The 26,860-nt window shown below is 33.6% G+C and overlaps 1 protein-coding gene across 3 annotated transcripts in view; it reads right to left on the reverse strand.

The window, feature by feature from the left end:
• Nucleotides 1-14,426, reverse strand: part of LOC135131029 (MYND-type zinc finger-containing chromatin reader ZMYND8) — a 50,172-nt gene extending 35,746 nt beyond the window's left edge. For 2 of the 3 annotated variants that reach the window (XM_064058544.1, XM_064058543.1), the window contains exons 1-2: nucleotides 14,272-14,426; nucleotides 13,461-14,202 (exon numbers count right to left, since the gene is read on the reverse strand). In XM_064058544.1, coding sequence (XP_063914614.1) covers nucleotides 13,461-14,009 — 549 coding nt within the window. In that variant the 5' untranslated portion in view covers nucleotides 14,010-14,202; nucleotides 14,272-14,426. The remainder of the gene's footprint in view (nucleotides 1-13,460; nucleotides 14,203-14,271) is intronic. The other variant, XM_064058545.1, reaches the window with a different exon arrangement.
• Nucleotides 14,427-26,860: the final 12,434 nt, after the last annotated feature.

The raw sequence follows: 26,860 nt of genomic DNA on the forward strand, positions 1-26,860 counted from the left end.
ATGAATTTTTTAATTTTCAATTTTATAATTCTTCGTTTTTATTTTTTAATTTTTCAAAATTTCGATTTCAATTTTTCAAGTTTTTGATTTTTCAATTTTACAGTTTTGCGATATTTTGATTAAAAAATTATTTGATTTTTGAAGTTATTTGGAAGAATCTCTATAACTCCTGTTTTGTTTTTGAAGTAGCTGAAAGAATCTCCACGAATCTCAGAGGCCGTTTTCTATTTTGTATTTGAAGTAATTTGAAAGAAACTCTGGGACCCTTCGTGTTTTGTTTTTGAAGTAGTTTGAAAGAATCTCGGGGATCTCTTGCGATGTTTTTTAAGTAATTTGTGAAAGAATCTCGGAATCCCTTGTGCCTTGTTTTTGAAGTACATAATTTGAAAGAATCCTTCCTCGTGTTTTGTTTTTGAAGGAGTTTGAAGTAATTTGAAATTTCTCGATTTTTAGTTTTTGCAGTGTTTCAGTTTTTCGTTTCTTGGAGTAATTTTAAAGAATCCCGGGCCCCCCCTCTGATTTTTAAGTACTTCAAAATAATCGAAGAATCTCGGGAACCCCCAGTGGTTTTTGTTTTTAAAGTAATTTGAAAGAATCTCAGGGGTCCCTTGTGTTGTTATGTTTTTGAAGTAGTTTGAAATGATCTTGGGGATCTCTTGTGCCTGGTTTTTGAAGTAGTTTAAAAGAATCTCAAGGACTTCCCGTGGGTCTTGTTTTTGAAGTAATTTGAAAGAATCTCAGGCATCTTTTGTATCTGGGTCTTGAAGTAGTTTGAAAGAATCTCTGGAAAATCTTGTTGTTAGTTTTTGAAGTAGTTTGAAATAATCTAGGGATCCCCTTTGTCTGTTTTTTGAAGTAGTTTAAAATAATCTCGAGGACCCCCTGTGGGTCTTGTTTTTAAAGTAACTTGAAAAATTCTCTAGAAACTCTTGTAGTTTATCTTTGAAGCAGCTTGAAAGAATCTCTGGAATCCCTTTTCTTGTTTTTGAAGTAATTTGAAAGAATCTCAGGGATTCCTTGCTTGTTCTTGAAGCAATTTGAAAGGATCTCAGGGCCCCTTGTGTCTGGTTTTTGAAGTGGTTAGAAATATTCTCTAGGACCCCCAGTTTTTTAAGTAGTTTGAAAGAACTCTGGGATCCCTTCTCTTGTTTCTGAAGTAATTTGAAAGAATCTCCAGAACCTCCTGTAGTTTCTTTTTGAAGTAGTTTGAAAGAAGCTCGAGGACCACCTGTGGGTCTTGTTTTTGAGGTAATTTGAAACAATCTCTAAAAACTCCTGCAGTTTGTTTTTGAAGTAGTGTAAAAGAATCTCAAGAAACTCTTGTGTTTTGTTTTTGAAGTAGTTTGAAAGGATCTCAGGAATCCTTTGAATCTGGGTTTTGCAGTAGTTTGAAAGAATCTTGGGGACCTCCTGTAGTTTGTTTTTGTTTTGTCGGGGATCCTTTGTCTTGTTTTTTAAGTAATTTAAAAGAATCTTGGGAACCATTTGTGTCTGGTATTTGAAGTTGTTTGAAGGAATCTCGGGGTCCCCTTTCCTTTGTTTTTTCAAGTAGTGTGAAAGAATCTCGGGATTCTCTTGTCCTGTTTTTGAAGTAATTTTGAAAGAATCTCGGGGATTTCTTGCCATGTTTTTTAAGTAATTTGAAAGAATCTCGAAACTCCTTGTGCCTGGTTTTTGAAGTAGTTTGAAAGAATCTCTAGGATCCCTTGTCTTGTTTTTGAAGTAGTTTAAAAGAATCTCAGGGACCTCCGGTGGGTCTTGTTTCTGAATTTGTTTTGCAAGAATCTCTGGGATCCCTTATCTTGCTTTTCAAGTAATTTGAAAGAATCTCGGGGATCCCTTGTCTTGTTTTTTTAATATAATTTGAAAGAATCTCGGGGACTCATCCTGTTTTGTTTTTGAAGAAGTTTGAAAGAGTCTCGGGGAATCCTTGTCTTGTGTTTGAAGTAATTTGAAAGAATCTCTGAGTCCCGATTTCCAGATGGTCCCAGGCACCCCTGTCCATAGTATGATAGTTTTATGTTAAACAACAAAACAATTTTTCCTTGAACATTAATAAAAAATGCGAAAATGTGGATACGTAGGGTAAAACATTCAGGCAAATTCATAAACCACAAGTATAGGTGTACGTTATTCTATAAAATTCAAGTGGCGTTTGCTACGAAAAATATGTCAGGGGACATGTTTTTATTTTTGAAGGAGCTTGAAAGAAATCTCGGTAAATTCTTATCTTGTTTCTAAAGTAATTTGAAAGAATCTCAGGGACCCCTCGTGTTTCGTATTTGAAGTGGCTTGAAATAATCTCACGGATTCCTTGTCTTGTTTTTGAAGTACATAATTTGGAAGAATCTCAGGGATTCCTTGTGTTTTGTTCTTGTGTTTTGTTTTTGAAGTAGTTTGAAAGAAATCTCGGTAAATTCTTCTCTTGTGTTTAAAGTAATTTGAAAGAATCTCAGGGATTCCTTGTCTTATTTTTGAAGTAATTTGAAAGAATCTCGGGGACTCCTCGTGTTTTATTTTTGAAGTAATTTGAAATAATCTCGGAGCCCCGATTTCCAAATGGTCCCAGGCACCCCTTTCTATAGTAAGATAGTTTTATATTAAACAATAAAACAATTTTTCCTTCATTAGTAATAAAAAATAGACAAGGCACAATTTAGATTTTTTATGCGAAAATGTGGATATGTAGGGTAAAACATCAAGGCAAATTCATAAACCACAAGTGTGGGAGTACGTTATTTTATAAAATTTAATGACACTTACTAAAAAAATGTCAGGGGACATGTTTTTAGTTTTCTATTTGAAGTAGTTTCAAAGATTCTCCAGGATCCCTTGTCTTATTTTTGAAGTAATTTGAACGAATCTCGGAGATCCCTCGTGTTTTGTTTTTGAAGTATTTTGAAAGAATCTCGGGGAATCCTTGTCTTGTTTTAGAAGTGATTTAAAATAATCTCGGGAACCCCTCGTGTTTTGTATTTGAAGTAGCTCGAAAAAATCTCGAGGATCCCTTTTCTTGTTTCTGAAGTAATTTGAAAGAATTTCGGGGACCCCTCGTGTTTTGTATTTGAAGTAGTTTGAAAGAATCTCGAGGATTCTTTGTCTTTTTTTGAAGTACATAATTTGATAGAATCTCAGGGATTCCTCGTCTTTTGTTTTTGAAGTAGTTTGAAAGAGTATCGGGGAACCCTCGTTTTGTTTTTGAAGTGATTTAAAATAATCTCGGAGTCCCGATTTCCAAATGGTCCCAGGCACCCCTATCTATAGTAAGGTAGTTTTATGTTAAACAATAAAAGAATTTTTCCTTCATCATTAATAAAAAATAGACAAGACACAATTTAGATTTTTTATGCGAAAATGTGGATACGTAGGGTAAAACATCAAGGCAAATTCATAAACCACAAATGTGGGAATACGTTATTTTATAAAATTTAATGACCCTTACTAAAAAAATGTTAGGGGACATGTTTTTATTTTTGAAGTAGTTTGAAAGGATCTCAGGAATCCCTTGAAGTATATAATTTGAAAGAATCTCGGGTCCCCCCCCCGTGTTTTCTATTTGAAGTAGTTTCAAAGATTCTCCAGGATCCCTTGTCTTGTTTTTGAAGTAATTTGAACGAATCTCGGAGATCCCTCGTGTTTTGTTTTTGAAGTAATTTGAGATAATCTCGGAGTCCCGATTTCCAAATGGTCCCAGGCACCCCTATCTATAGTAGGTAGTTTTATGTTAAACAATAAAACAATTTTTCCTTCAACAGTAATAAAAAATAGACAAGACACAATTTAGATTTTTTATGCGAAAATGTGGATACGTAGGGTAAAACATCAAGGCAAATTCATAACCCACAAATGTGGGGGTACGTTATTTTATAAAATTTAATGACCCTTACTAAAAAAATGTTAGGGGACATGTTTTTATTTTTGAAGTAGTTTGAAAGGATCTCAGGAATCCCTTGAAGTATATAATTTGAAAGAATCTCGGGTACCTCCCCGTGTTTTCTATTTGAAGTAGTTTCAAAGATTCTCCAGGATCCCTTGTCTTGTTTTTGAAGTAATTTGAACGAATCTCGGAGATCCCTCGTGTTTTGTTTTTGAAGTAATTTGAGATAATCTCGGAGTCCCGATTTCCAAATGGTCCCAGGCACCCCTATCTATAGTAAGGTAGTTTTATGTTAAACAATAAAACAATTTTTCCTTCATCATTAATAAAAGATAGACAAGGCACAATTTAGATTTTTTATGCGAAAATGTGGATACGTAGGGTAAAACATCAAGGCAAATTCATAACCCACAAATGTGGGGGTACGTTATTTTATAAAATTTAATGACCCTTACTAAAAAAATGTTAGGGGACATGTTTTTATTTTTGAAGTAGTTTGAAAGGATCTCAGGAATACCTTGAAATATATAATTTGAAAGAATCTCGGGTCCCCCCCCGTGTTTTCTATTTGAAGTAGTTTCAAAGATTCTCCAGGACCCCTTGTCTTGTTTTTGAAGTAATTTGAACGAATCTCGGAGATCCCTCGTGTTTTGTTTTTGAAGTAATTTGAGATAATCTCGGAGTCCCGATTTCCAAATGGTCCCAGGCACCCCTATCTATAGTAAGGTAGTTTTGTGTTAAACAATAAAAGAATTTTTCCTTCATCATTAATAAAAAATAGACAAGACACGATTTAGATTTTTTATGCGAAAATGTGGATACGTATGGTAAAACATCAAGGCAAATTCATAAACCACAAATGTGGGAATACGTTATTTTATAAAATTTAATGACCCTTACTAAAAAAATGTTAGGGGACATGTTTTTATTTTTGAAGTAGTTTGAAAGGATCTCAGGAATCCCTTGAAGTATATAATTTGAAAGAATCTCGGGTCCCCCCCCCGTGTTTTCGATTTGAAGTAGTTTCAAAGATTCTCCAGGATCCCTTGTCTTGTTTTTGAAGTAATTTGAACGAATCTCGGAGATCCCTCGTGTTTTGTTTTTGAAGTAATTTGAGATAATCTCGGAGTCCCGATTTCCAAATGGTCCCAGGCACCCCTATCTATAGTAAGGCAGTTTTATGTTAAACAATAAAAGAATTTTTCCTTCATCATTAATAAAAAATAGACAAGACACAATTTAGATTTTTTATGCGAAAATGTGGATACGTAGGGTAAAACATCAAGGCAAATTCATAACCCACAAATGTGGGGGTACGTTATTTTATAAAATTTAATGACCCTTACTAAAAAAATGTTAGGGGACATGTTTTTATTTTTGAAGTAATTTGAAAGGATCTCAGGAATACCTTGAAATATATAATTTGAAAGAATCTCGGGTCCCCCCCCGTGTTTTCTATTTGAAGTAGTTTCAAAGATTCTCCAGGATCCCTTGTCTTGTTTTTGAAGTAATTTGAACGAATCTCGGAGATCCCTCGTGTTTTGTTTTTAAAGTAATTTGAGATAATCTCGGAGTCCCGATTTCCAAATGGTCCCAGGCACCCCTATCTATAGTAAGGTAGTTTTATGTTAAACAATAAAACAATTTTTCCTTCAACAGTAATAAAAAATAGACAAGACACAATTTAGATTTTTTATGCGAAAATGTGGATACGTATGGTAAAACATCAAGGCAAATTCATAAACCACAAATGTGGGAATACGTTATTTTATAAAATTTAATGACCCTTACTAAAAAAATGTTAGGGGACATGTTTTTATTTTTGAAGTAGTTTGAAAGGATCTCAGGAATACCTTGAAATATATAATTTGAAAGAATCTCGGGTACCCCCCCGTGTTTTCTATTTGAAGTAGTTTCAAAGATTCTCCAGGATCCCTTGTCTTGTTTTTGAAGTAATTTGAACGAATCTCGGAGATCCCTCGTGTTTTGTTTTTGAAGTAATTTGAGATAATCTCGGAGTCCCGATTTCCAAATGGTCCCAGGCACCCCTATCTATAGTAAGGCAGTTTTATGTTAAACAATAAAAGAATTTTTCCTTCATCATTAATAAAAAATAGACAAGACACAATTTAGATTTTTTATGCGAAAATGTGGATACGTAGGGTAAAACATCAAGGCAAATTCATAACCCACAAATGTGGGGATACGTTATTTTATAAAATTTAAATGGCGCTTACTTAAAAAAATATCAGAGGACATGTTTTTACTTTTGAAGTAGTTTGAAAAGATCTCGGGGATCCCTTGAAGTATATAATTTGAAAGAATCTCGGGTACCCCCCCGTGTTTTCTATTTGAAGTAGTTTCAAAGATTCTCCAGGATCCCTTGTCTTGTTTTTGAAGTAATTTGAACGAATCTCGGAGATCCCTCGTGTTTTGTTTTTGAAGTAATTTGAGATAATCTCGGAGTCCCGATTTCCAAATGGTCCCAGGCACCCCTACCTATAGTAAGGTAGTTTTATGTTAAACAATAAAACAATTTTTCCTTCAACAGTAATAAAAAATAGACAAGACACAATTTAGATTTTTTATGCGAAAATGTGGATACGTAGGGTAAAACATCAAGGCAAATTCATAACCCACAAATGTGGGGGTACGTTATTTTATAAAATTTAATGACCCTTACTAAAAAAATGTTAGGGGACATGTTTTTATTTTTGAAGTAGTTTGAAAGGATCTCAGGAATACCTTGAAATATATAATTTGAAAGAATCTCGGGTCCCCCCCCGTGTTTTCTATTTGAAGTAGTTTCAAAGATTCTCCAGGATCCCTTGTCTTGTTTTTGAAGTAATTTGAACGAATCTCGGAGATCCCTCGTGTTTTGTTTTTGAAGTAATTTGAGATAATCTCGGAGTCCCGATTTCCAAATGGTCCCAGGCACCCCTATCTATAGTAAGGCAGTTTTATGTTAAACAATAAAAGAATTTTTCCTTCATCATTAATAAAAAATAGACAAGACACAATTTAGATTTTTTATGCGAAAATGTGGATACGTAGGGTAAAACATCAAGGCAAATTCATAACCCACAAATGTGGGGGTACGTTATTTTATAAAATTTAATGACCCTTACTAAAAAAATGTTAGGGGACATGTTTTTATTTTTGAAGTAATTTGAAAGGATCTCAGGAATACCTTGAAATATATAATTTGAAAGAATCTCGGGTCCCCCCCCCCGTGTTTTCTATTTGAAGTAGTTTCAAAGATTCTCCAGGATCCCTTGTCTTGTTTTTGAAGTAATTTGAACGAATCTCGGAGATCCCTCGTGTTTTGTTTTTGAAGTAATTTGAGATAATCTCGGAGTCCCGATTTCCAAATGGTCCCAGGCACCCCTATCTATAGTAAGGCAGTTTTATGTTAAACAATAAAAGAATTTTTCCTTCATCATTAATAAAAAATAGACAAGACACAATTTAGATTTTTTATGCGAAAATGTGGATACGTAGGGTAAAACATCAAGGCAAATTCATAACCCACAAATGTGGGGGTACGTTATTTTATAAAATTTAATGACCCTTACTAAAAAAATGTTAGGGGACATGTTTTTATTTTTGAAGTAATTTGAAAGGATCTCAGGAATACCTTGAAATATATAATTTGAAAGAATCTCGGGTCCCCCCCCGTGTTTTCTATTTGAAGTAGTTTCAAAGATTCTCCAGGATCCCTTGTCTTGTTTTTGAAGTAATTTGAACGAATCTCGGAGATCCCTCGTGTTTTGTTTTTAAAGTAATTTGAGATAATCTCGGAGTCCCGATTTCCAAATGGTCCCAGGCACCCCTATCTATAGTAAGGTAGTTTTATGTTAAACAATAAAACAATTTTTCCTTCAACAGTAATAAAAAATAGACAAGACACAATTTAGATTTTTTATGCGAAAATGTGGATACGTATGGTAAAACATCAAGGCAAATTCATAAACCACAAATGTGGGAATACGTTATTTTATAAAATTTAATGACCCTTACTAAAAAAATGTTAGGGGACATGTTTTTATTTTTGAAGTAGTTTGAAAGGATCTCAGGAATACCTTGAAATATATAATTTGAAAGAATCTCGGGTACCCCCCCGTGTTTTCTATTTGAAGTAGTTTCAAAGATTCTCCAGGATCCCTTGTCTTGTTTTTGAAGTAATTTGAACGAATCTCGGAGATCCCTCGTGTTTTGTTTTTGAAGTAATTTGAGATAATCTCGGAGTCCCGATTTCCAAATGGTCCCAGGCACCCCTATCTATAGTAAGGCAGTTTTATGTTAAACAATAAAAGAATTTTTCCTTCATCATTAATAAAAAATAGACAAGACACAATTTAGATTTTTTATGCGAAAATGTGGATACGTAGGGTAAAACATCAAGGCAAATTCATAACCCACAAATGTGGGGATACGTTATTTTATAAAATTTAAATGGCGCTTACTTAAAAAAATATCAGAGGACATGTTTTTACTTTTGAAGTAGTTTGAAAAGATCTCGGGGATCCCTTGAAGTATATAATTTGAAAGAATCTCGGGTACCCCCCCGTGTTTTCTATTTGAAGTAGTTTCAAAGATTCTCCAGGATCCCTTGTCTTGTTTTTGAAGTAATTTGAACGAATCTCGGAGATCCCTCGTGTTTTGTTTTTGAAGTAATTTGAGATAATCTCGGAGTCCCGATTTCCAAATGGTCCCAGGCACCCCTATCTATAGTAAGGCAGTTTTATGTTAAACAATAAAAGAATTTTTCCTTCATCATTAATAAAAAATAGACAAGACACAATTTAGATTTTTTATGCGAAAATGTGGATACGTAGGGTAAAACATCAAGGCAAATTCATAACCCACAAATGTGGGGGTACGTTATTTTATAAAATTTAATGACCCTTACTAAAAAAATGTTAGGGGACATGTTTTTATTTTTGAAGTAATTTGAAAGGATCTCAGGAATACCTTGAAATATATAATTTGAAAGAATCTCGGGTCCCCCCCCCCGTGTTTTCTATTTGAAGTAGTTTCAAAGATTCTCCAGGATCCCTTGTCTTGTTTTTGAAGTAATTTGAACGAATCTCGGAGATCCCTCGTGTTTTGTTTTTGAAGTAATTTGAGATAATCTCGGAGTCCCGATTTCCAAATGGTCCCAGGCACCCCTATCTATAGTAAGGCAGTTTTATGTTAAACAATAAAAGAATTTTTCCTTCATCATTAATAAAAAATAGACAAGACACAATTTAGATTTTTTATGCGAAAATGTGGATACGTAGGGTAAAACATCAAGGCAAATTCATAACCCACAAATGTGGGGGTACGTTATTTTATAAAATTTAATGACCCTTACTAAAAAAATGTTAGGGGACATGTTTTTATTTTTGAAGTAATTTGAAAGGATCTCAGGAATACCTTGAAATATATAATTTGAAAGAATCTCGGGTCCCCCCCCGTGTTTTCTATTTGAAGTAGTTTCAAAGATTCTCCAGGATCCCTTGTCTTGTTTTTGAAGTAATTTGAACGAATCTCGGAGATCCCTCGTGTTTTGTTTTTAAAGTAATTTGAGATAATCTCGGAGTCCCGATTTCCAAATGGTCCCAGGCACCCCTATCTATAGTAAGGTAGTTTTATGTTAAACAATAAAACAATTTTTCCTTCAACAGTAATAAAAAATAGACAAGACACAATTTAGATTTTTTATGCGAAAATGTGGATACGTATGGTAAAACATCAAGGCAAATTCATAAACCACAAATGTGGGAATACGTTATTTTATAAAATTTAATGACCCTTACTAAAAAAATGTTAGGGGACATGTTTTTATTTTTGAAGTAGTTTGAAAGGATCTCAGGAATACCTTGAAATATATAATTTGAAAGAATCTCGGGTACCCCCCCGTGTTTTCTATTTGAAGTAGTTTCAAAGATTCTCCAGGATCCCTTGTCTTGTTTTTGAAGTAATTTGAACGAATCTCGGAGATCCCTCGTGTTTTGTTTTTGAAGTAATTTGAGATAATCTCGGAGTCCCGATTTCCAAATGGTCCCAGGCACCCCTATCTATAGTAAGGCAGTTTTATGTTAAACAATAAAAGAATTTTTCCTTCATCATTAATAAAAAATAGACAAGACACAATTTAGATTTTTTATGCGAAAATGTGGATACGTAGGGTAAAACATCAAGGCAAATTCATAACCCACAAATGTGGGGATACGTTATTTTATAAAATTTAAATGGCGCTTACTTAAAAAAATATCAGAGGACATGTTTTTACTTTTGAAGTAGTTTGAAAAGATCTCGGGGATCCCTTGAAGTATATAATTTGAAAGAATCTCGGGTACCCCCCCGTGTTTTCTATTTGAAGTAGTTTCAAAGATTCTCCAGGATCCCTTGTCTTGTTTTTGAAGTAATTTGAACGAATCTCGGAGATCCCTCGTGTTTTGTTTTTGAAGTAATTTGAGATAATCTCGGAGTCCCGATTTCCAAATGGTCCCAGGCACCCCTACCTATAGTAAGGTAGTTTTATGTTAAACAATAAAACAATTTTTCCTTCAACAGTAATAAAAAATAGACAAGACACAATTTAGATTTTTTATGCGAAAATGTGGATACGTAGGGTAAAACATCAAGGCAAATTCATAACCCACAAATGTGGGGGTACGTTATTTTATAAAATTTAATGACCCTTACTAAAAAAATGTTAGGGGACATGTTTTTATTTTTGAAGTAGTTTGAAAGGATCTCAGGAATACCTTGAAATATATAATTTGAAAGAATCTCGGGTCCCCCCCCGTGTTTTCTATTTGAAGTAGTTTCAAAGATTCTCCAGGATCCCTTGTCTTGTTTTTGAAGTAATTTGAACGAATCTCGGAGATCCCTCGTGTTTTGTTTTTGAAGTAATTTGAGATAATCTCGGAGTCCCGATTTCCAAATGGTCCCAGGCACCCCTATCTATAGTAAGGCAGTTTTATGTTAAACAATAAAAGAATTTTTCCTTCATCATTAATAAAAAATAGACAAGACACAATTTAGATTTTTTATGCGAAAATGTGGATACGTAGGGTAAAACATCAAGGCAAATTCATAACCCACAAATGTGGGGGTACGTTATTTTATAAAATTTAATGACCCTTACTAAAAAAATGTTAGGGGACATGTTTTTATTTTTGAAGTAATTTGAAAGGATCTCAGGAATACCTTGAAATATATAATTTGAAAGAATCTCGGGTCCCCCCCCCCGTGTTTTCTATTTGAAGTAGTTTCAAAGATTCTCCAGGATCCCTTGTCTTGTTTTTGAAGTAATTTGAACGAATCTCGGAGATCCCTCGTGTTTTGTTTTTGAAGTAATTTGAGATAATCTCGGAGTCCCGATTTCCAAATGGTCCCAGGCACCCCTATCTATAGTAAGGCAGTTTTATGTTAAACAATAAAAGAATTTTTCCTTCATCATTAATAAAAAATAGACAAGACACAATTTAGATTTTTTATGCGAAAATGTGGATACGTAGGGTAAAACATCAAGGCAAATTCATAACCCACAAATGTGGGGGTACGTTATTTTATAAAATTTAATGACCCTTACTAAAAAAATGTTAGGGGACATGTTTTTATTTTTGAAGTAGTTTGAAAGGATCTCAGGAATCCCTTGAAGTATATAATTTGAAAGAATCTCGGGTACCTCCCCGTGTTTTCTATTTGAAGTAGTTTCAAAGATTCTCCAGGATCCCTTGTCTTGTTTTTGAAGTAATTTGAACGAATCTCGGAGATCCCTCGTGTTTTGTTTTTAAAGTAATTTGAGATAATCTCGGAGTCCCGATTTCCAAATGGTCCCAGGCACCCCTATCTATAGTAAGGTAGTTTTATGTTAAACAATAAAACAATTTTTCCTTCATCATTAATAAAAAATAGACAAGACACAATTTAGATTTTTTATGCGAAAATGTGGATACGTAGGATAAAACATCAAGGCAAATTCATAAACCACAAATGTGGGGATACGTTATTTTATAAAATTTAAATGGCGCTTACTTAAAAAAATATCAGAGGACATGTTTTTACTTTTGAAGTAGTTTGAAAAGATCTCGGGGATCCCTTGAAGTATATAATTTGAAAGAATCTCGGGTACCTCCCCGTGTTTTCTATTTGAAGTAGTTTCAAAGATTCTCCAGGATCCCTTGTCTTGTTTTTGAAGTAATTTGAACGAATCTCGGAGATCCCTCGTGTTTTGTTTTTGAAGTAATTTGAAATAATCTCGGAGTCCCGATTTCCAAATGGTCCCAGGCACCCCTATCTATAGTAAGGTAGTTTTATGTTAAACAATAAAAGAATTTTTCCTTCATCATTAATAAAAAATAGACAAGACACAATTTAGATTTTTTATGCGAAAATGTGGATACGTAGGATAAAACATCAAGGCAAATTCATAAACCACAAGTGTGAGAGTACGTTATTGTATAAAATTTAAATGCCCCTTACTAAAAAAAATGCCAGGGGACATGTTTTTATTTTTGAAATAGTTTGAAAGGATCTCAGGGATCCCTCGTCTTGTTTTTGAAGTACATAATTTGAAAGAATCTCTGGGACCCCTCATGTTTTGTTTTTGAAGTAATTTGAAAGAATCTCTTGGACTTCTCGTGTTTTGTTTTTGAAGTAGTTTGCAAGAACTCCGGGGAATCCTCGTCTTGTTTTGGAAATAGTTTGAAAGAATGTCGGAGTCCCGATTTCCAGATGGTCCCAGGCACCCCTATCTATAGTAAGGTAATTTTATGTTAAACAATAAAACAATTTTTCTTTAATCATTAACAAAATAGACAAGATGCAATTTAGATTTTTGTGCGAAAACGTGGATACGTAGGTTAAAACTTCAAGGCAAATTCATAAACCACAAGTGTAGGGGTACGTTATTTTATAAAATTTAAATGGCGCTTACTAAAAAAAATGTCACAGGACGTCATAAAATTGTTGGTGGTGACGATTAGCCTAATTTTGGTTAGCATTTCGTAAGAAATTGATTGTTAACAAGTTTCATCTGTAAGATATCAAGGAATAAATTTCACAACAGGTTGTTAATTCATTAGAGAATCATAACGAAAAAATCTACGTTTTACGAGAATTTTAATTCAATGCAATGTTCGTGGTAGCTGTTTTAGCGATAAAGATAGAAAACTGAACCTGAATAATTCCCTGACACGACAAACACGATTGTCGCTGACCTTACGAAAGAACGGTGTCTAAGGCAAGTTCTAACGATTAAACCAACTATACAGGGCGTTCTGCTTGTCGCCTGATACAAAAGCATGAGGTAGTTACATAAACGCTGTATAAACGTAACGAAACCCTTGGCAAACTAAAACCCACTGTATACAAGTGCCAAGTCAGAATTCCAATACATCCAGTTCTTACGTAAACCGTTCACACGCCGAAAATTGGGCGAAATTCGCCCCCGACAGGTCCCGATGACATTCGCTCGAAGACTTTAAGGTTAGGATCGAGCGACCCTGGTAACAACAATTACCGTCGCTTCTATGGGCGGTCTATCACGTGCAAAGGCCGTCTAACGAGTCGCTTTGTCGCTTACCTTCCTGGGCATGATAAAATCGCCGCTGAGCCCCTGCACACCCCTCTTCGTCTCATCGACGGTGGCGCCCTCTGCCATCTCCAAGCCAGAGCTCAACTTTCGCTTTTTCGGCTTTTTCTCGTCCATTTTCACGTCGAAATTTTCCAGCTCGCTCTCGGCTGTAACAGGAAAAGCGGTCATTTTCGGCCGTTTCGGCGTGCCCTTGCCCTTGTCCAGCGCTTTGCGCCTCTGGCTCGAGATATTCGTGTCTAGTTTGGCCTCTTTGCTCAGGGCCAAAATGGACTTGAGCTCTCTGCTCGTTTTGGGTGTGTTACTGTCATCATTCGACTCACTTGCTTGCGCCGGTTCACCTTTCCCTTCGTCCAGGCTCGACGTCTCCGCCTTGTCGGTGCTGTCCTGCGAGGTGTCGCACTCCGGGTACTCGAACTCGGCCGGCTTGTCCGCCTCGAAGGCCTCGCAGCCGTTGCTCTCGATGGGGGCCTCGACGTCCTCGGCCTGCGGGGGCTCCTCGGCCGCCGCCGGCGCCGCCTCCGCTTCCGGTTCAGACATTGTTTGGAGTGTAGTGATCTAACAAGTGCACAGTTGGTATTGTTTGGTTACCAGCGACATGGAGCGACCACCACGCGCATTACTTATTTATGAGGTGGTTCATGGGTTTTTATGGATGCTTGCGTTGTTTTCGATGCTTTTTTCGCCGTTGAGCCGGTTCGGGTCGCGCACTTTTTCGTTATATTTACATAACCTAAAAGAGAGCGGTGGCGGTTAGTTGAGGGTTTTCGGGTGGATGGGGGCGAGGGGTGGCCGTGCTTACCGTTTTCGATGGGTTTTTAGCGGCTGCCCATTGGAATGGGGTAATGGGAGCACGACGGAGCAAAACACATCACAAAACACTACCACTTGCTTCGAAATGGGCGCTAGGGGGTGCTGGAATCGACGCTACTGTCAATGTGAGTGGCGTCTAGGTAGGGGAGATGGTGGAAAACTGGGCTCAAACTCAATTACACTAACGATTTTGTTGGCTTGGAAATCTGGCTATGGTTGTGTGGTCAAGCGGAAGAAGAACCAAGAATAAAACAACTGAGGGGATGAAAATGGAAAGGAAAAACGCTAATAATAATAGAGCGAGGTCTTATTATACTTGTTTCATAAATGGATAAGTGCTAGAACTTCTTACTCAGCTAACAGCAACGATCAGTTTTATGGTGACAACTTTAACAAACAACTTATTGTTATCAAATCGTGTTAACAATTTAATTTGTTAAATGTCACCATATTTTCACACCTGCCACTTTCCGTTTCGATCTGTGTATGTCCATATTTGTTGACGATATTACAAGACAATCTTCGAAATTAGTCAAACTATTACTTTTAAACTTAACTCTAAGGTTTAACCAAATACCTCCTCCAAAAAACTAATGACGTCATCCAAAGATTGTATTGTTTTGACGCATATTAGCATATATATCTGTTGTATATGTTTTTTATTAAATATATTATTATTATTATTATTATTATTATTATTAATGTTAAAAGAATCACACTAAAAACTTATAACAATTGTAAATTCTTAAATTCGTTGTAAATTTATTGTCTGATTTATCTATAGACAACGAAAAAAAAACGACAAAAAAAGGAAAACAAAAATAAGGTGAAACAAGATCAAAATATTGAGATAAAAAAGGGGGAAAAAAGGTGTCAAAAAAGGACACAAAAAATTGTCAAAAAAGCAACAAAAAAGAGGCGACAAAATACAGGATCAAAATAAAAATGGGACAAAAATTGACGAAAAAATGCCAAGTACATAAAAAATGCAACAAAAATAGGTGTCAAAAAGGCGGTATAAGAAGACGAAGAAAAAGTGAGAACAAGGGAAAATGAAACAAAGTCGCTAAAAAAAAAGTGACAAAAAAAACGAAAAAAAAAACAACACAACGATCAAATAAAAAGCATAAAGAAAAAATGAAGAAAGCTAAAAAGCAAGGGCTACAAAAGGAGGACAAAAAAGGCCACAAAATAGATCAAAAAAGAGGACAAAAAAGAAGGCGAAAAAAGGCAAAAATAAGGAAAAATGCGACAAAAATTAGAGAAAAAAAGATAGCGAAAGCATGCAAATTATAAGAAAGGGATAAAAGACGAAGGCCAAAAAAAAGCGACAAAAAAGATCCAAAAAAAGAAAACAAAAAATGCAAGGATAAATGGAAGTAAAAATAAGGCAAAAATAGAACTAAAATAAGGAAGTTACAAAAAAAATTAGCAAAAAACACAAAAACGAGGAAAAAACAGACGACAAGAAAAGGTACCAAAATATGGTGATAAAAAAAGGACAGAAAAAAAAAGGAAGCAAATATATTATTTTTTTTTTAAAGACGACTAAAACAAGGCGAATAGTTACATGAGGGTAAAAAAGGAATGAAAAGAAAGCTTCGAAATATGCGATCAAAATAAAAAGGCGTACAAAAAAGTGGGAAAAAACGACAAAAAGGGTGTTATTAAGAAAAGTGTGAATAAAAGTGAAAACAAAGGAAAATTAAAAAAACGCACCACCAAAAAATGACAAAAAATAAAAAGGCGTAAAAAGAGAAGAAAAAGGTTCTTAAACGGCAACAAAAAGCAACATTAAAAACGTGGCAACAAAAGAGGAAGACAAAAAGAGGCGAAAACAAGGTAAAAAGAAACCAAAAAAAAAACGTGCCAAAAAAAAAAACGCAATAAAAATTGACAAAAAAAAAGTAAAATAAAAAGTGGCCACAAAGAGAAAGTAATAAGCGATAGAAGAGGGTGCAGAAAAGTTGAGAACAAGGGAAAGTGAAAATAAAATTATCTACAAAAAAAATCGAGAAAAAAACAACAAAACAAACGGTGAACATCAAAAAACGTAAAGAAAAGACGAAAAAAGGCTACAAAAACGAGTGCTAAAAAGGAGGACAAAGGGAACAAAAAAAAGATGAAATCAAGGGAAAGGAACCAAAAAAGGCGACAAAATAGATCAAAAAACAGGATAAAAAAAGAACGCAAGAAAAGGCGAAAATAAGGAAAAAAGAGGTGTCAAAAAGGTGGTATAAAAAACAAAGAAAAACTGAGGATAAGGGAAAATGGAACAAAAAAATCAAGACAATAAGAAATGGACAAAAAAAAGAGGAAAACACGGAAATAAAAAATACGAAGAACAAATATATATTCAAAACGAGGCGATAAAAATAGGAGGACAAGAAAACGTACTAAAAAATGGTGAATAAAAAGAAACAAAAGAGGAAATTAAAAAAAGGCGAAAAAAGGGGGAAAAAGAAAAACAAAAACAAGACGAATACTTGACGATAAAAAGAGGATGAAGAAACGTCTCCAAAAAAAGGGCGCCAAAAATTGACCAAAAGAGCGACAAAAAGAGGCGACAAAAGACAAAATACACGACCAAAATAAAAAGTGACCAAAAATAGAAACGGGCGAAGAAAAGACGAGAACAACGGAAAATGAAACAAAAAGTCGCTAGAAAAAAAAAACGTGACAAAAAAAATGAGGAAAAAAACACACCAACGATCAAAATAAAAAACGTAAAGAAAAGATGACAGAAGACTAAAAAACAAGTGGACAAAAGGAACAAAAAAAGATGAAAACAAAGAAAAGGAACCAAAAAAGGCAATAAAACGGATCAAAAAGAAGGCAAGAAAAAGCGAAAATAAGGAAAAAAAATACCGAAAAAATGCGACAATAAACTAGAGAAAGAAAAGATGGCAAAAACATGTAAATTATAAAAAAAGGAATAAAAGACAAGACGAAGGCCAAAAGAAAAAACGACAAAAAAGATCCAAAAAAAGAACATAAAAAATGCGAGGAAAAATGGAACTTAAAAATAGGGCAAAAATAAAACTAAAATAACGCAGTTACAAAAACAATTAGCAAAAAACACAAAAACTAGGTAAAAATAGACGACAAGAAAAGGTACCAGAAAATGGTGATGAAAAAATGAGGAAAAAGAAACCAAAAAAACGCGGGATTTTTTTTGGAAAAAGACGACTAAAACAAGACGAATACATGAGGGTAAAAAAAGGAATGAAAAGAAAGCTTCAAAAAAAAAGGCACAAAAGAATTTACAAAAAGAGCGACAAAATATGCTATCAAATTTAAAAAATTGGTTAAAAAATGGGAAAAAGTGATAAAAAGGGTGTTATTAAGAAAAGGACGAATAAAGGTGAAAACAAAGGAAAATAAAAAAAAAACGCACGACCAAAAAGTGACAAAAAAAGTCAAAAAAACTCTACAGAAAAAAACCTAAAACATGGAGATAGAAGGGGGAAAAATACTACAAAAAAAGACAACAAAAAATTGTACAAAAAAATACTAAATTTTATTTTAAAACAAGAAGAAAAAAGTTCCAAAAAAAGCAACAAAAACCAGTATTAAAAACGTGGCAACAAAAGAGGAAGACAAAAATAGGCGAAAACAAGGTAAAAAGAAACAAAAAAAAACATGTGCCAAGAAAAGGCAATAAAAATTGACAAAAAAAAGAGGTAAAATAAAAAGTGGCCAAAAAGAGAAAGTAATAAGCGATAGAAGAGGGTGCAGAAAAGGCGAGAACAAGGGAAATTGAAAAAACAAATTTCTACAAAAAAAAGGGTGACAAAAAAAATCGAGAAAAAAACAACAAAACAAACGGTTAAAATCAAAAAACGTAAAGAAAAGACGGAAAAAGGTTACAAAAACAAGTGCTAAAAAGGAGGACAAAGGGAACAAAAAAATATGAAAACAAGGGAAAGGAACCAAAAAAGGCAACAAAATAGATCAAAAAAGAGGATAAAAAAAAGAACCCAAGAAAAGGCGAAAATAAAGAAAAAACTAGAGAAAGAAAAGATGGCAAAAGCACGCAAATTATAAAAAAAAGGGACAAAAGACAAGACGAAGACCAAAAAAAGCGACAAAAAAAGATCCAAAAAAAGAAAACAAAAAATGCAAGGAAAAATTGAACTAAAAATAAGGCAAAAATAGAAATAAAATAAGGCAGCTACAAAAAAAAAATAGCAAAAAAACACAAAAACGAGGAAAAAACAGACGACAAGAAAAGGTACCAAAAAATGGTGATGAAAAAATGGGGAAAAAGAAACCAAAAAAACGCGAGAATATTTTTTTTTTTTTAAGACGACTAAAACAAAGCGGACACATGAGGGTAAAAAATTGGTCTAAAGAGTTTCGACAGTACTTCCCTCGCTGTCGGAAACGTGACGACTGCATGCCTATTATGTTTTTTTTTTCGCAGTGGATTTCAAAGAATTCGGTTTTGTTGTTTCTGAGTAAATCAGTAAAATAAATTTACGCATTCATTAATTTTTTTGAGTCACCCTGTATATGCAAATCCAAAAAATATGAATGGAGTGATAGATCACAAGTACAGACTCATCATATTTTGTACATTTTAGATATGATTTATTCGGCAAACTTTCGAGCTGACGTCATCAATTTTTTGGAGGGGATAAGCAAATGTATTTTGACTAAACATTTATTATGCTCTTTATAACCTTAAAACATCTGCAAGATTTCAAAGCATTCGGTTTTGCAGTTCATGATTAAATCGAAAAAATAAATTTACGCATTCATTAATTTTTTTGAGTCACCCTGTATATGCAAATCCAAAAAATATGAATGGAGTGATAAATTACAAGTACAGACTCATCATATTTTGTACAGTTTAGATAAGATTTATTCGGCAAACTTTCGAGCTGACGTCATGAAGTGTTTGGAGGGGATAAGCAAATATATTTTGACTAAACATTTATTATGCTCTTTATGACCTTAAAACATCTGCAAGATTTCAGAGCATTCGGTTTTGTAGTTCCTGATTAAATCAATAAAATATATTTACGCATTCATTAATTTTTTTGAGTCACCCTGTATATGCAAATCCAAAAAATATGAATGGAGTGATAGATCACAAGTACAGACTCATCATATTTTGTACATTTTAGATATGATTTATTCCACAAACTTTTGAGCTGACGTCATCAAGTTTTTGGAGGGGGTAAGCAAATATTTTTTGACTAAAGATTTATGATGCTCTTTATAGCCTTAAAACATCTGCAACATTTCAAAGCATTCTGGTTAGCAGATTAAAAATTAAATTTCAAAATGTTGTTTTATAATTTTGATTTTTTTTCCAAAAATCTGGACGTTTCGGGTGAAAAGTCGATTCGGAGTTGTAAACTACATGTGTAGGACTATGTTATTTTATACAATTGAAAACCCATTTACTATGTACAATTTTGAAGTGACGTCATCGCATTAGTGGTGGGGATGATTAGACAAATTTTGGTTAGCGTTTTACCATCTACATGATATTCTTAATATAAGTACAAAATTTCACAACAATCGGTCGAGTACTTTCGGAGATTATCTGTCTAATAAAAATCCGGGACAACAGACGGACAGACGGACGGACAGACGGACAGACGGACGGACAGACGGACAGACGGACAGACGGACGGACAGACGGACAGACGGACAGACGGACGGAAAGACGGACAGACGGACAGACGGACAGACAGACGGAAATGGGAGACCTATTTCTTCGTCTTCTAGGGGTCATGAAAGATCGAGAAAACGTAAAAGTAGAGAGTCGGCCGACGGACTCGATTACAATACTTCCTTTGCTTACGCTCGGGAAGTAAAAAGGAATGAAACGAAAGCTTAAAAAAAAAATGCACAAAAAACTAAAACATGGAGATTGAAAAGGGGAAAAATACTACAAAAAAGAAAAAAATAGACATAAAAACCGCTCAAAATAAAAAGCCATAAAAAGAGAAAAACGTTCCAAAAAAGGCAACAAAAACCAGTATTAAAAACGTGGCAATAAAAGAGGGAGACAAAAAGAGGCGAAAACAAGGTAAAAAGAAACCAAAAAAAAAGTGTGACAAAAAATAATAAGCGATAGAAGAGGCCGTAGAAAAGCGAGAACAAGCAAAAATGAAAAAAAAAGTATCTACAAAACAAGGATGACAAAAATCGAAAAAAAAACAACAAAACAAACAGTCAAAATAAAAAAGCATAAAGAAAAGACGAAAATAAAAAAAATGTGACAAAAAAGATCCAAAAAAGAACGGAAGGAATGCGAGGAAAAATGGAAGTAAAAATAAGGCAAAAATAGAACTAAAATAAGGCACTCACAAAAAAAATGACAAAAAAAAACAGAAAAATGCTACAAAAAGGTACCAAAAAATGCTGAAAAAAACGCGACAATAATTTTTTTTTAGAAAAAGACGACAAAAACAAGGCGAATACATGAGGATAAAAAAAGGAATGAAAAGAAACCTTTAAAAAAGGGCACAAAAGAATTTACAAAAAGAGCGACAAAATATGCGATCACAATAAAAAGGGTTTAAAAAGATGAGAAAAAGTGACAAAAAGGGTGTTTTGAAGAGATAGATGAATAAAGATGAAAACAAAGGGAAATAAAAAAACACACGACCAAAAAGTGACAAAAAAGAGACAAAAAACTGAACAGAAAAAAACTAAAACATGGGGAAAATACTACAAACAAATCCCAAAAAAATTTAACAAAAAAAGGGACAAGAAACCGCTCAAAATAAAAAGAGAAGAAAAAGGTTCCAAAAAAGGTAACAAAAACGGGTATTAAAAACGTGGCGATAAAAGGAGACAAAAAAGAGGCGAAAACAAGGTAAGAAGAAACCAAAAAAGGGTGACAAAAAAAATCGGGAAAAAAACAACAAAACAAACGGTCAAAATAAATAAAGGTTACAAAAACAAGTGCAATAAAAGGGGGACAAAAGTGCAAAAAAGAAGGCAAGAAAAGGCGAAAATAAAAAAACTAGAGGAAGAAAAGATGACAAAAACATGCAAATTATAAAGAAAAGGATAAAAAACGAGACGAGAATAAAACTCCAAAAAATGCGAACATAATGGATCTAAAAATAAAGCAAAAATAAAACTAAAATAAGGCAATCAGAAAAAATTGGCGAAAAACATGAAAGAAAAATACGAAAAAAAAGGCTACAAAACGGTGAAAAATGGGTGACAAGAAAAGATGCAAAAAATGGTGATAAAAAAATAAAAAAAAAGAAAGTGAAAAAAGAGAACACAAAAGAATTACAAAAAAAACGACAAAAAAACGAAAAAATACGCGATTAAAATGAAAAGGGATCAAAAAAATGCGAAAAGCCACAAAAAGGGTGTCAAAAAGGTGATAGAAAAGGGCGAATAAAAGGTGAAAATAAAGGAAAATAAAAAAAAACACGATAAAAATGTGATAAAGACAGGAGACAAAAAAACTTTACAGGAGAAAAATCTAAAACATGTTGATTAAAAAGGGGGCAAATACGACAAAAAAGTCGATAAAAAATTACAAAAAAGCGATAAAACAAACGCTCAAAATAAAAAGACGTAGAAAGAGAGGAAAAAGATTCCAAAAAAGGCATCAAAAACCAGTATTAAAAACGTGGCGAAAACAAAGTAAAAAGTAACCAAAAAAAAAATGTGTCAAAAAAGCACTAAAATTGAGAAAAAAAGAGACAAAAGAAAAAGTGGCTAAAAATATAAAATAATAAGCGATAGATGAAAAGGCGAGAACAAGGAAAATGAAAAAAAAGTATCTATAAAAAAAGAGTTCAAAATTAAAAAGCGTAAAGAAAAGACGAAAAAAGGCTACAAAAACAAGTCAAAAAGAAGGCAAGAAAAGGTGAAAATAAAAATAAATGCGATAAATAAATAAATAAATAAATAAATAAATAAAGTTTATTGCCCAACAGAACTACACATTCCAGTTACAGGACAATTATAAAGAATATAAAAACAATGACAACAATTCAGAATCAAAGAAAATAACAAATTAATAAATTAAATGCATAAATAATCAAAGATCTCAATATAATGAAACTTAAGAACAGTAACTTAACTTAAATAAAATTAAAATAGAAATAAATGAATGAATGAATAAATTAAAGCCGAAATAAATACCTACATTTATCTGCAATATCAAAAATCAAACACACAATCTGTAAATCTAGGCATATACATCAAGAAATAAATAACTTAAATTAAAATACAACAGTATGAAAACCATATCTGAAAGTAAAGTGTAAACTACTTAAGCTTAATTCTAACAGTGTCTTTTATAGACTTAAGGCTAGTGTTAAAAATGTCAAAATCGGAATTCATTTCTATTTCTTTTAAAAAATAGCTTATTAGATATATCGGTGCTTTTCTCCCAAAATTAGTTCTAGCAATGCTAGTGTATAATGTTACAGAATGCCTGCTGCTAGTTCTAGGTACCAGAAAGGACAAAGAATTAGTTAAGGCCCTGCAATCAATTTGATTATTTAATAATTTATATAAAAAGACGATAACGCCAGTAACACGTCTACAAAATAATGAACTCATATCAAATTTTTCTAGTAGAGCTGTTTGCGGATAATTTCTCGTTGGCCATGTTTTCTGTTCCTTAAAATAGAGGTACTTTAAAAATCTGCGCTGTATGTTCTCAAGGCATACTACTTGATAGTTGTAATAAGGAAACCAAGCTAACGCACAGTATTCTAATTTAGAGCGCACCAAAGCATAGAACAAAGTTTTCAAAGCTTGAATGCTAGTGAAATCTTTGCAGTTTCTAATAAGGAACCCTAGTGATCTTTTAGCTTGTGAAGTAATGCTCTCCACATGTTCTGCAAAACTGAACTTATTATCATACAAAACACCTAAATCCAAAATGGAAGAGCATTTCTGTAAGCTGTGATGATTGATTTTGTAATCAAACTCGCATACATTAAGCTTGTGTGTGAACGAAATAATAAAGGATTTATTCTCATTTAAAGGTAAAAAGTTGAGCAATGACCAAGAAACCAAATTATTTATGTCTTTTTGAAGAAGCAAGGAGTCACTATTACCACTAATTTCACGGTATATTTTAATATCATCTGCGAAAATGAGAACTTTTGAGTAGCGAATACAATCTAGCACATCGTTAATAAATAATGTGAATAGCAAAGGACCAAGAGTGGAGCCCTGCGGCACTCCAGCAGCTGTGATGTAACTGTTGGACTTAAATCCATTTACTACCACAAAATTGTTGCGCTTAGTCAAATAAGATTCAAAAAGATTTGTGAGAGAATTAGAGAAACCAATATTCGACAGCTTTCTTAATAAGAGCTGGTGGTTGACTCTGTCAAAGGCCTTTGAAAAATCACCATACATCACGTCCAATTGACCTCTGTTATCCAAAGCCTGAGATATATCTTGGGAATAGCAAGTTAAATTCGTTAAAGTGGATCTGCCCATGGTAAACCCATGTTGGCCCTCATTTACTAACAACTTAGTTTGGAAGGAGATCTGATTAAAAAGAATACGTTCAAATATTTTTGAAAAATTGCACAGCAACGAAATAGGTCTATAATTGCTCACTGCTGAAACATCACCACTCTTGAAAATGGGCACAATCTTGGCGGTTTTCCACTTATCCGGAAAGCATGAAGTTTTTAAAATTATATTAAAGATATGCATTAGGGGCTTAACGAAAACATTAGAACAGTCTTTAACCAGAAAACTGGGAACTTGATCATCTCCAGCAACTTGATTATCCTTAAGTAATTTTATTGCCCTGCTTACATCATCTTCAGAAATAACCACATTAATGCAACTATTACTAATACCTGTAAGCTGACTTGAATGAGCAAAACTATTCAATGAAGGATTATGAAAAGACGAAGAAAAGAATTTAGCAAAGCAATTAACAATATCAGCTGGGTTATCATGAAAATTATGGTTAAGGTGAACTTTATTGGGAATATTGGAGCGCCCCTTTTTTTCTTTGATATACGACCAGAAGTATTTAGGATCACGCAGTAAAGCATGCTGAACATTTTTAATGTAGTTATTAAAATCCCGACGCAAGAGTTGTTTAACAATACGACGTAAAGAACTGAAGTGATTTCGAAGATGACAGGAAGGCTTTCGTTTGATTTCTCTAAACACTTTATGCTTCAGAATGATTTGTTGTCTAAGTTCAGTAGTATACCAACTCGGGAAACTGAATTTGGAACATTTAAACAATGGTACATGTTTATCAAACAATGAGTACAATATTCTGTATAACGTCTCACAGGCACTATTCACATTAGTGGACTCATACAGGACATCCCAATTAGTGGTTAATAGACCATTATATAAAGAAACATAGTCCGCCTTTTTAAAGTTATAAGTTTTTACATCTGTACACATAGACAAATTTTCGTAGGTACCAGTTTTTAAAACCAAATTAATATTAAGCGCAGGATGGTGTCGATCTTCTGGCACAATAGGACAGGTGTCCTGTTCAACCAAACATTTGCCGTAATTGGTAAAAACTAAGTCCAGTAATACCTTATTACAGTTACGAATATTGTTATACTGTGTAAGGTTCAAAAAAGACATCATATTAAATACTAAATTAGATTTTGAATCCTTTACATTATTCGAAAAAGTAGGAGCATTGAAGTCACCAATTATAAGAATATTATCTAATTCAACAGCAATATTTTCAAAACATTCTAAAAATAATTCATATTCTTGAATGGACACATCCGGAGGAATATATATCACAAAAATAAATAAAGAACTACGTCCACAACATAACTTACAAGCAACTATATCAATAAGATGAAAAGCGTCGAAAACTGATAAATCAACACTCGACACAGGAAATTTGTCACTAACTGCTAAGACCACCCCTCCACCTCTTTGCCGATTACTACATGTAAAATTACGATCGGCACGAAACACACAATAACTAGATGGCATAAATTCACAATTACTGATTGATGAGTCAAGCCATGACTCAGTTAAACAAATGACATCATAATCCGAAACATTTAAACAAAAAAATACCTCATTAACTCTGACCTAATGCTGCGAACATTTTGGTAATAAATAGGTAGATAATCATTACCACAACTGTTGGGCCGGTTTAGTTTAAAGTAACATTCGTCGCTCTCTTCATGATGGAGTTTCTTCAAATTAACTCCGTCCCTGCATTTTTTCCTAAAAAATTCTTCTTTGGAAAATTAAACCGTCTTACACACACACCTTGTGGCCAAAAATCTTCACGTAATAAATTGTCCTTCAGACTAAAGTTTACACCAACTTTAAAGGCATCATATGTTCCCTGCAGCTTAAGATTTTCGACTATGACCTCATCAGTGGACAACTTTTTGGTTATATAAGCTTTGACACTACTAGTCTCAATGTTTTTAACAACTTTTCCGACGTAGAACCATGCTCTTTTAACGTAAGTAGAACGAAATTCACCATCATCTTCTTGCTTCGAAGTTCCAGTTATAGTGGGTACTTGTTTTCTACGATTGCTTCGATTTCTTCTTAGTTCCATCCACGGATTTTCCACTTTGTCATGAAAATTTATTTCGTCGTCCCTACTCACACGAAATTCATCTGTTTGTTTATTGGTAACAGTAGTTGACTCCTTTTTTTGAATTTTCTTTCCACGATTTCTTGCGCTGTTCTTGTTATCGTTATCGGTGCTTCTCTCACCTTCAGTGAAAGGTTTATTCAAGTTCACATCAACTTTATCACGAAAATTCGGAAAATGTAATGACTGACTTGGCTTATCAATTGATTGTGTAACGACTGACGACCATTTAGGAACTGTAGATTTTATTTCTTGAGAAGAAAAGAGCTTTGGAGCAAGACTGGGGTTACTTTGTGTCATTAATTTAATCAAGTCCACATTAGTTTCTTTTAAATCTCGAACTTCCATACGCAACAACTCAATTTCATGCATTAAGGGCCGAGTTACCTTTTGGATAATCTTTTCAATATCTTCATGGGAAAATTCAAATATTTGCGACTTGTTACTTGCATTATCCACACTTTCACCATTATCGCAACAAAACTACAGGAAGAAAAGACGACAAAAACATGCAAATTATAAAAAAAGGATAAATAACGTGACGAGAATAAAAGTCCAAATATCGCGACAAAAATGATCGAATAAGAAGAACACAAAAAATAGAATAAAATGGGACCAGAAATAAGGCAAAAATAGAACTAAAATAAAGCAATAAGAAAAAATTCTCAAAAAAACAAGAAAAACAGGTGATAAGAAAAGGTAGCAAAAAATGGTGATAAAAAAGACAAAAAAAAGAAAGCAAAAAAAAAATGCGAAAAAAGCAGGAATAAGAAACTAAAAAAGACGCAACAATAAAATTTTGAGGAAAAAAACGACAAAAACAAGGAGAATGGGGGTAAAAAAGGGGTGAAAAAACGTTTAAATAAGAGAACACAAAAAAATACAAAAAAAGTGAGAACAAAAGGCGGCAAAATACGAGATCAAAATAAAAAGGGATAAAAAATGCGAAAAATCGACAAAAAGGTGATATAAAAGGTCGAATTAAAGGTGACAACAAAGGAAAATG

This window comes from Zophobas morio, unplaced genomic scaffold (assembly GCF_036711695.1).
Source record: "Zophobas morio isolate AGI-343-1 ecotype UQ-CSIRO unplaced genomic scaffold, CSIRO_AGI_Zmor_V1 ptg000018l, whole genome shotgun sequence".
Classification (NCBI taxonomy): Eukaryota; Metazoa; Arthropoda; class Insecta; order Coleoptera; family Tenebrionidae; genus Zophobas; species Zophobas morio.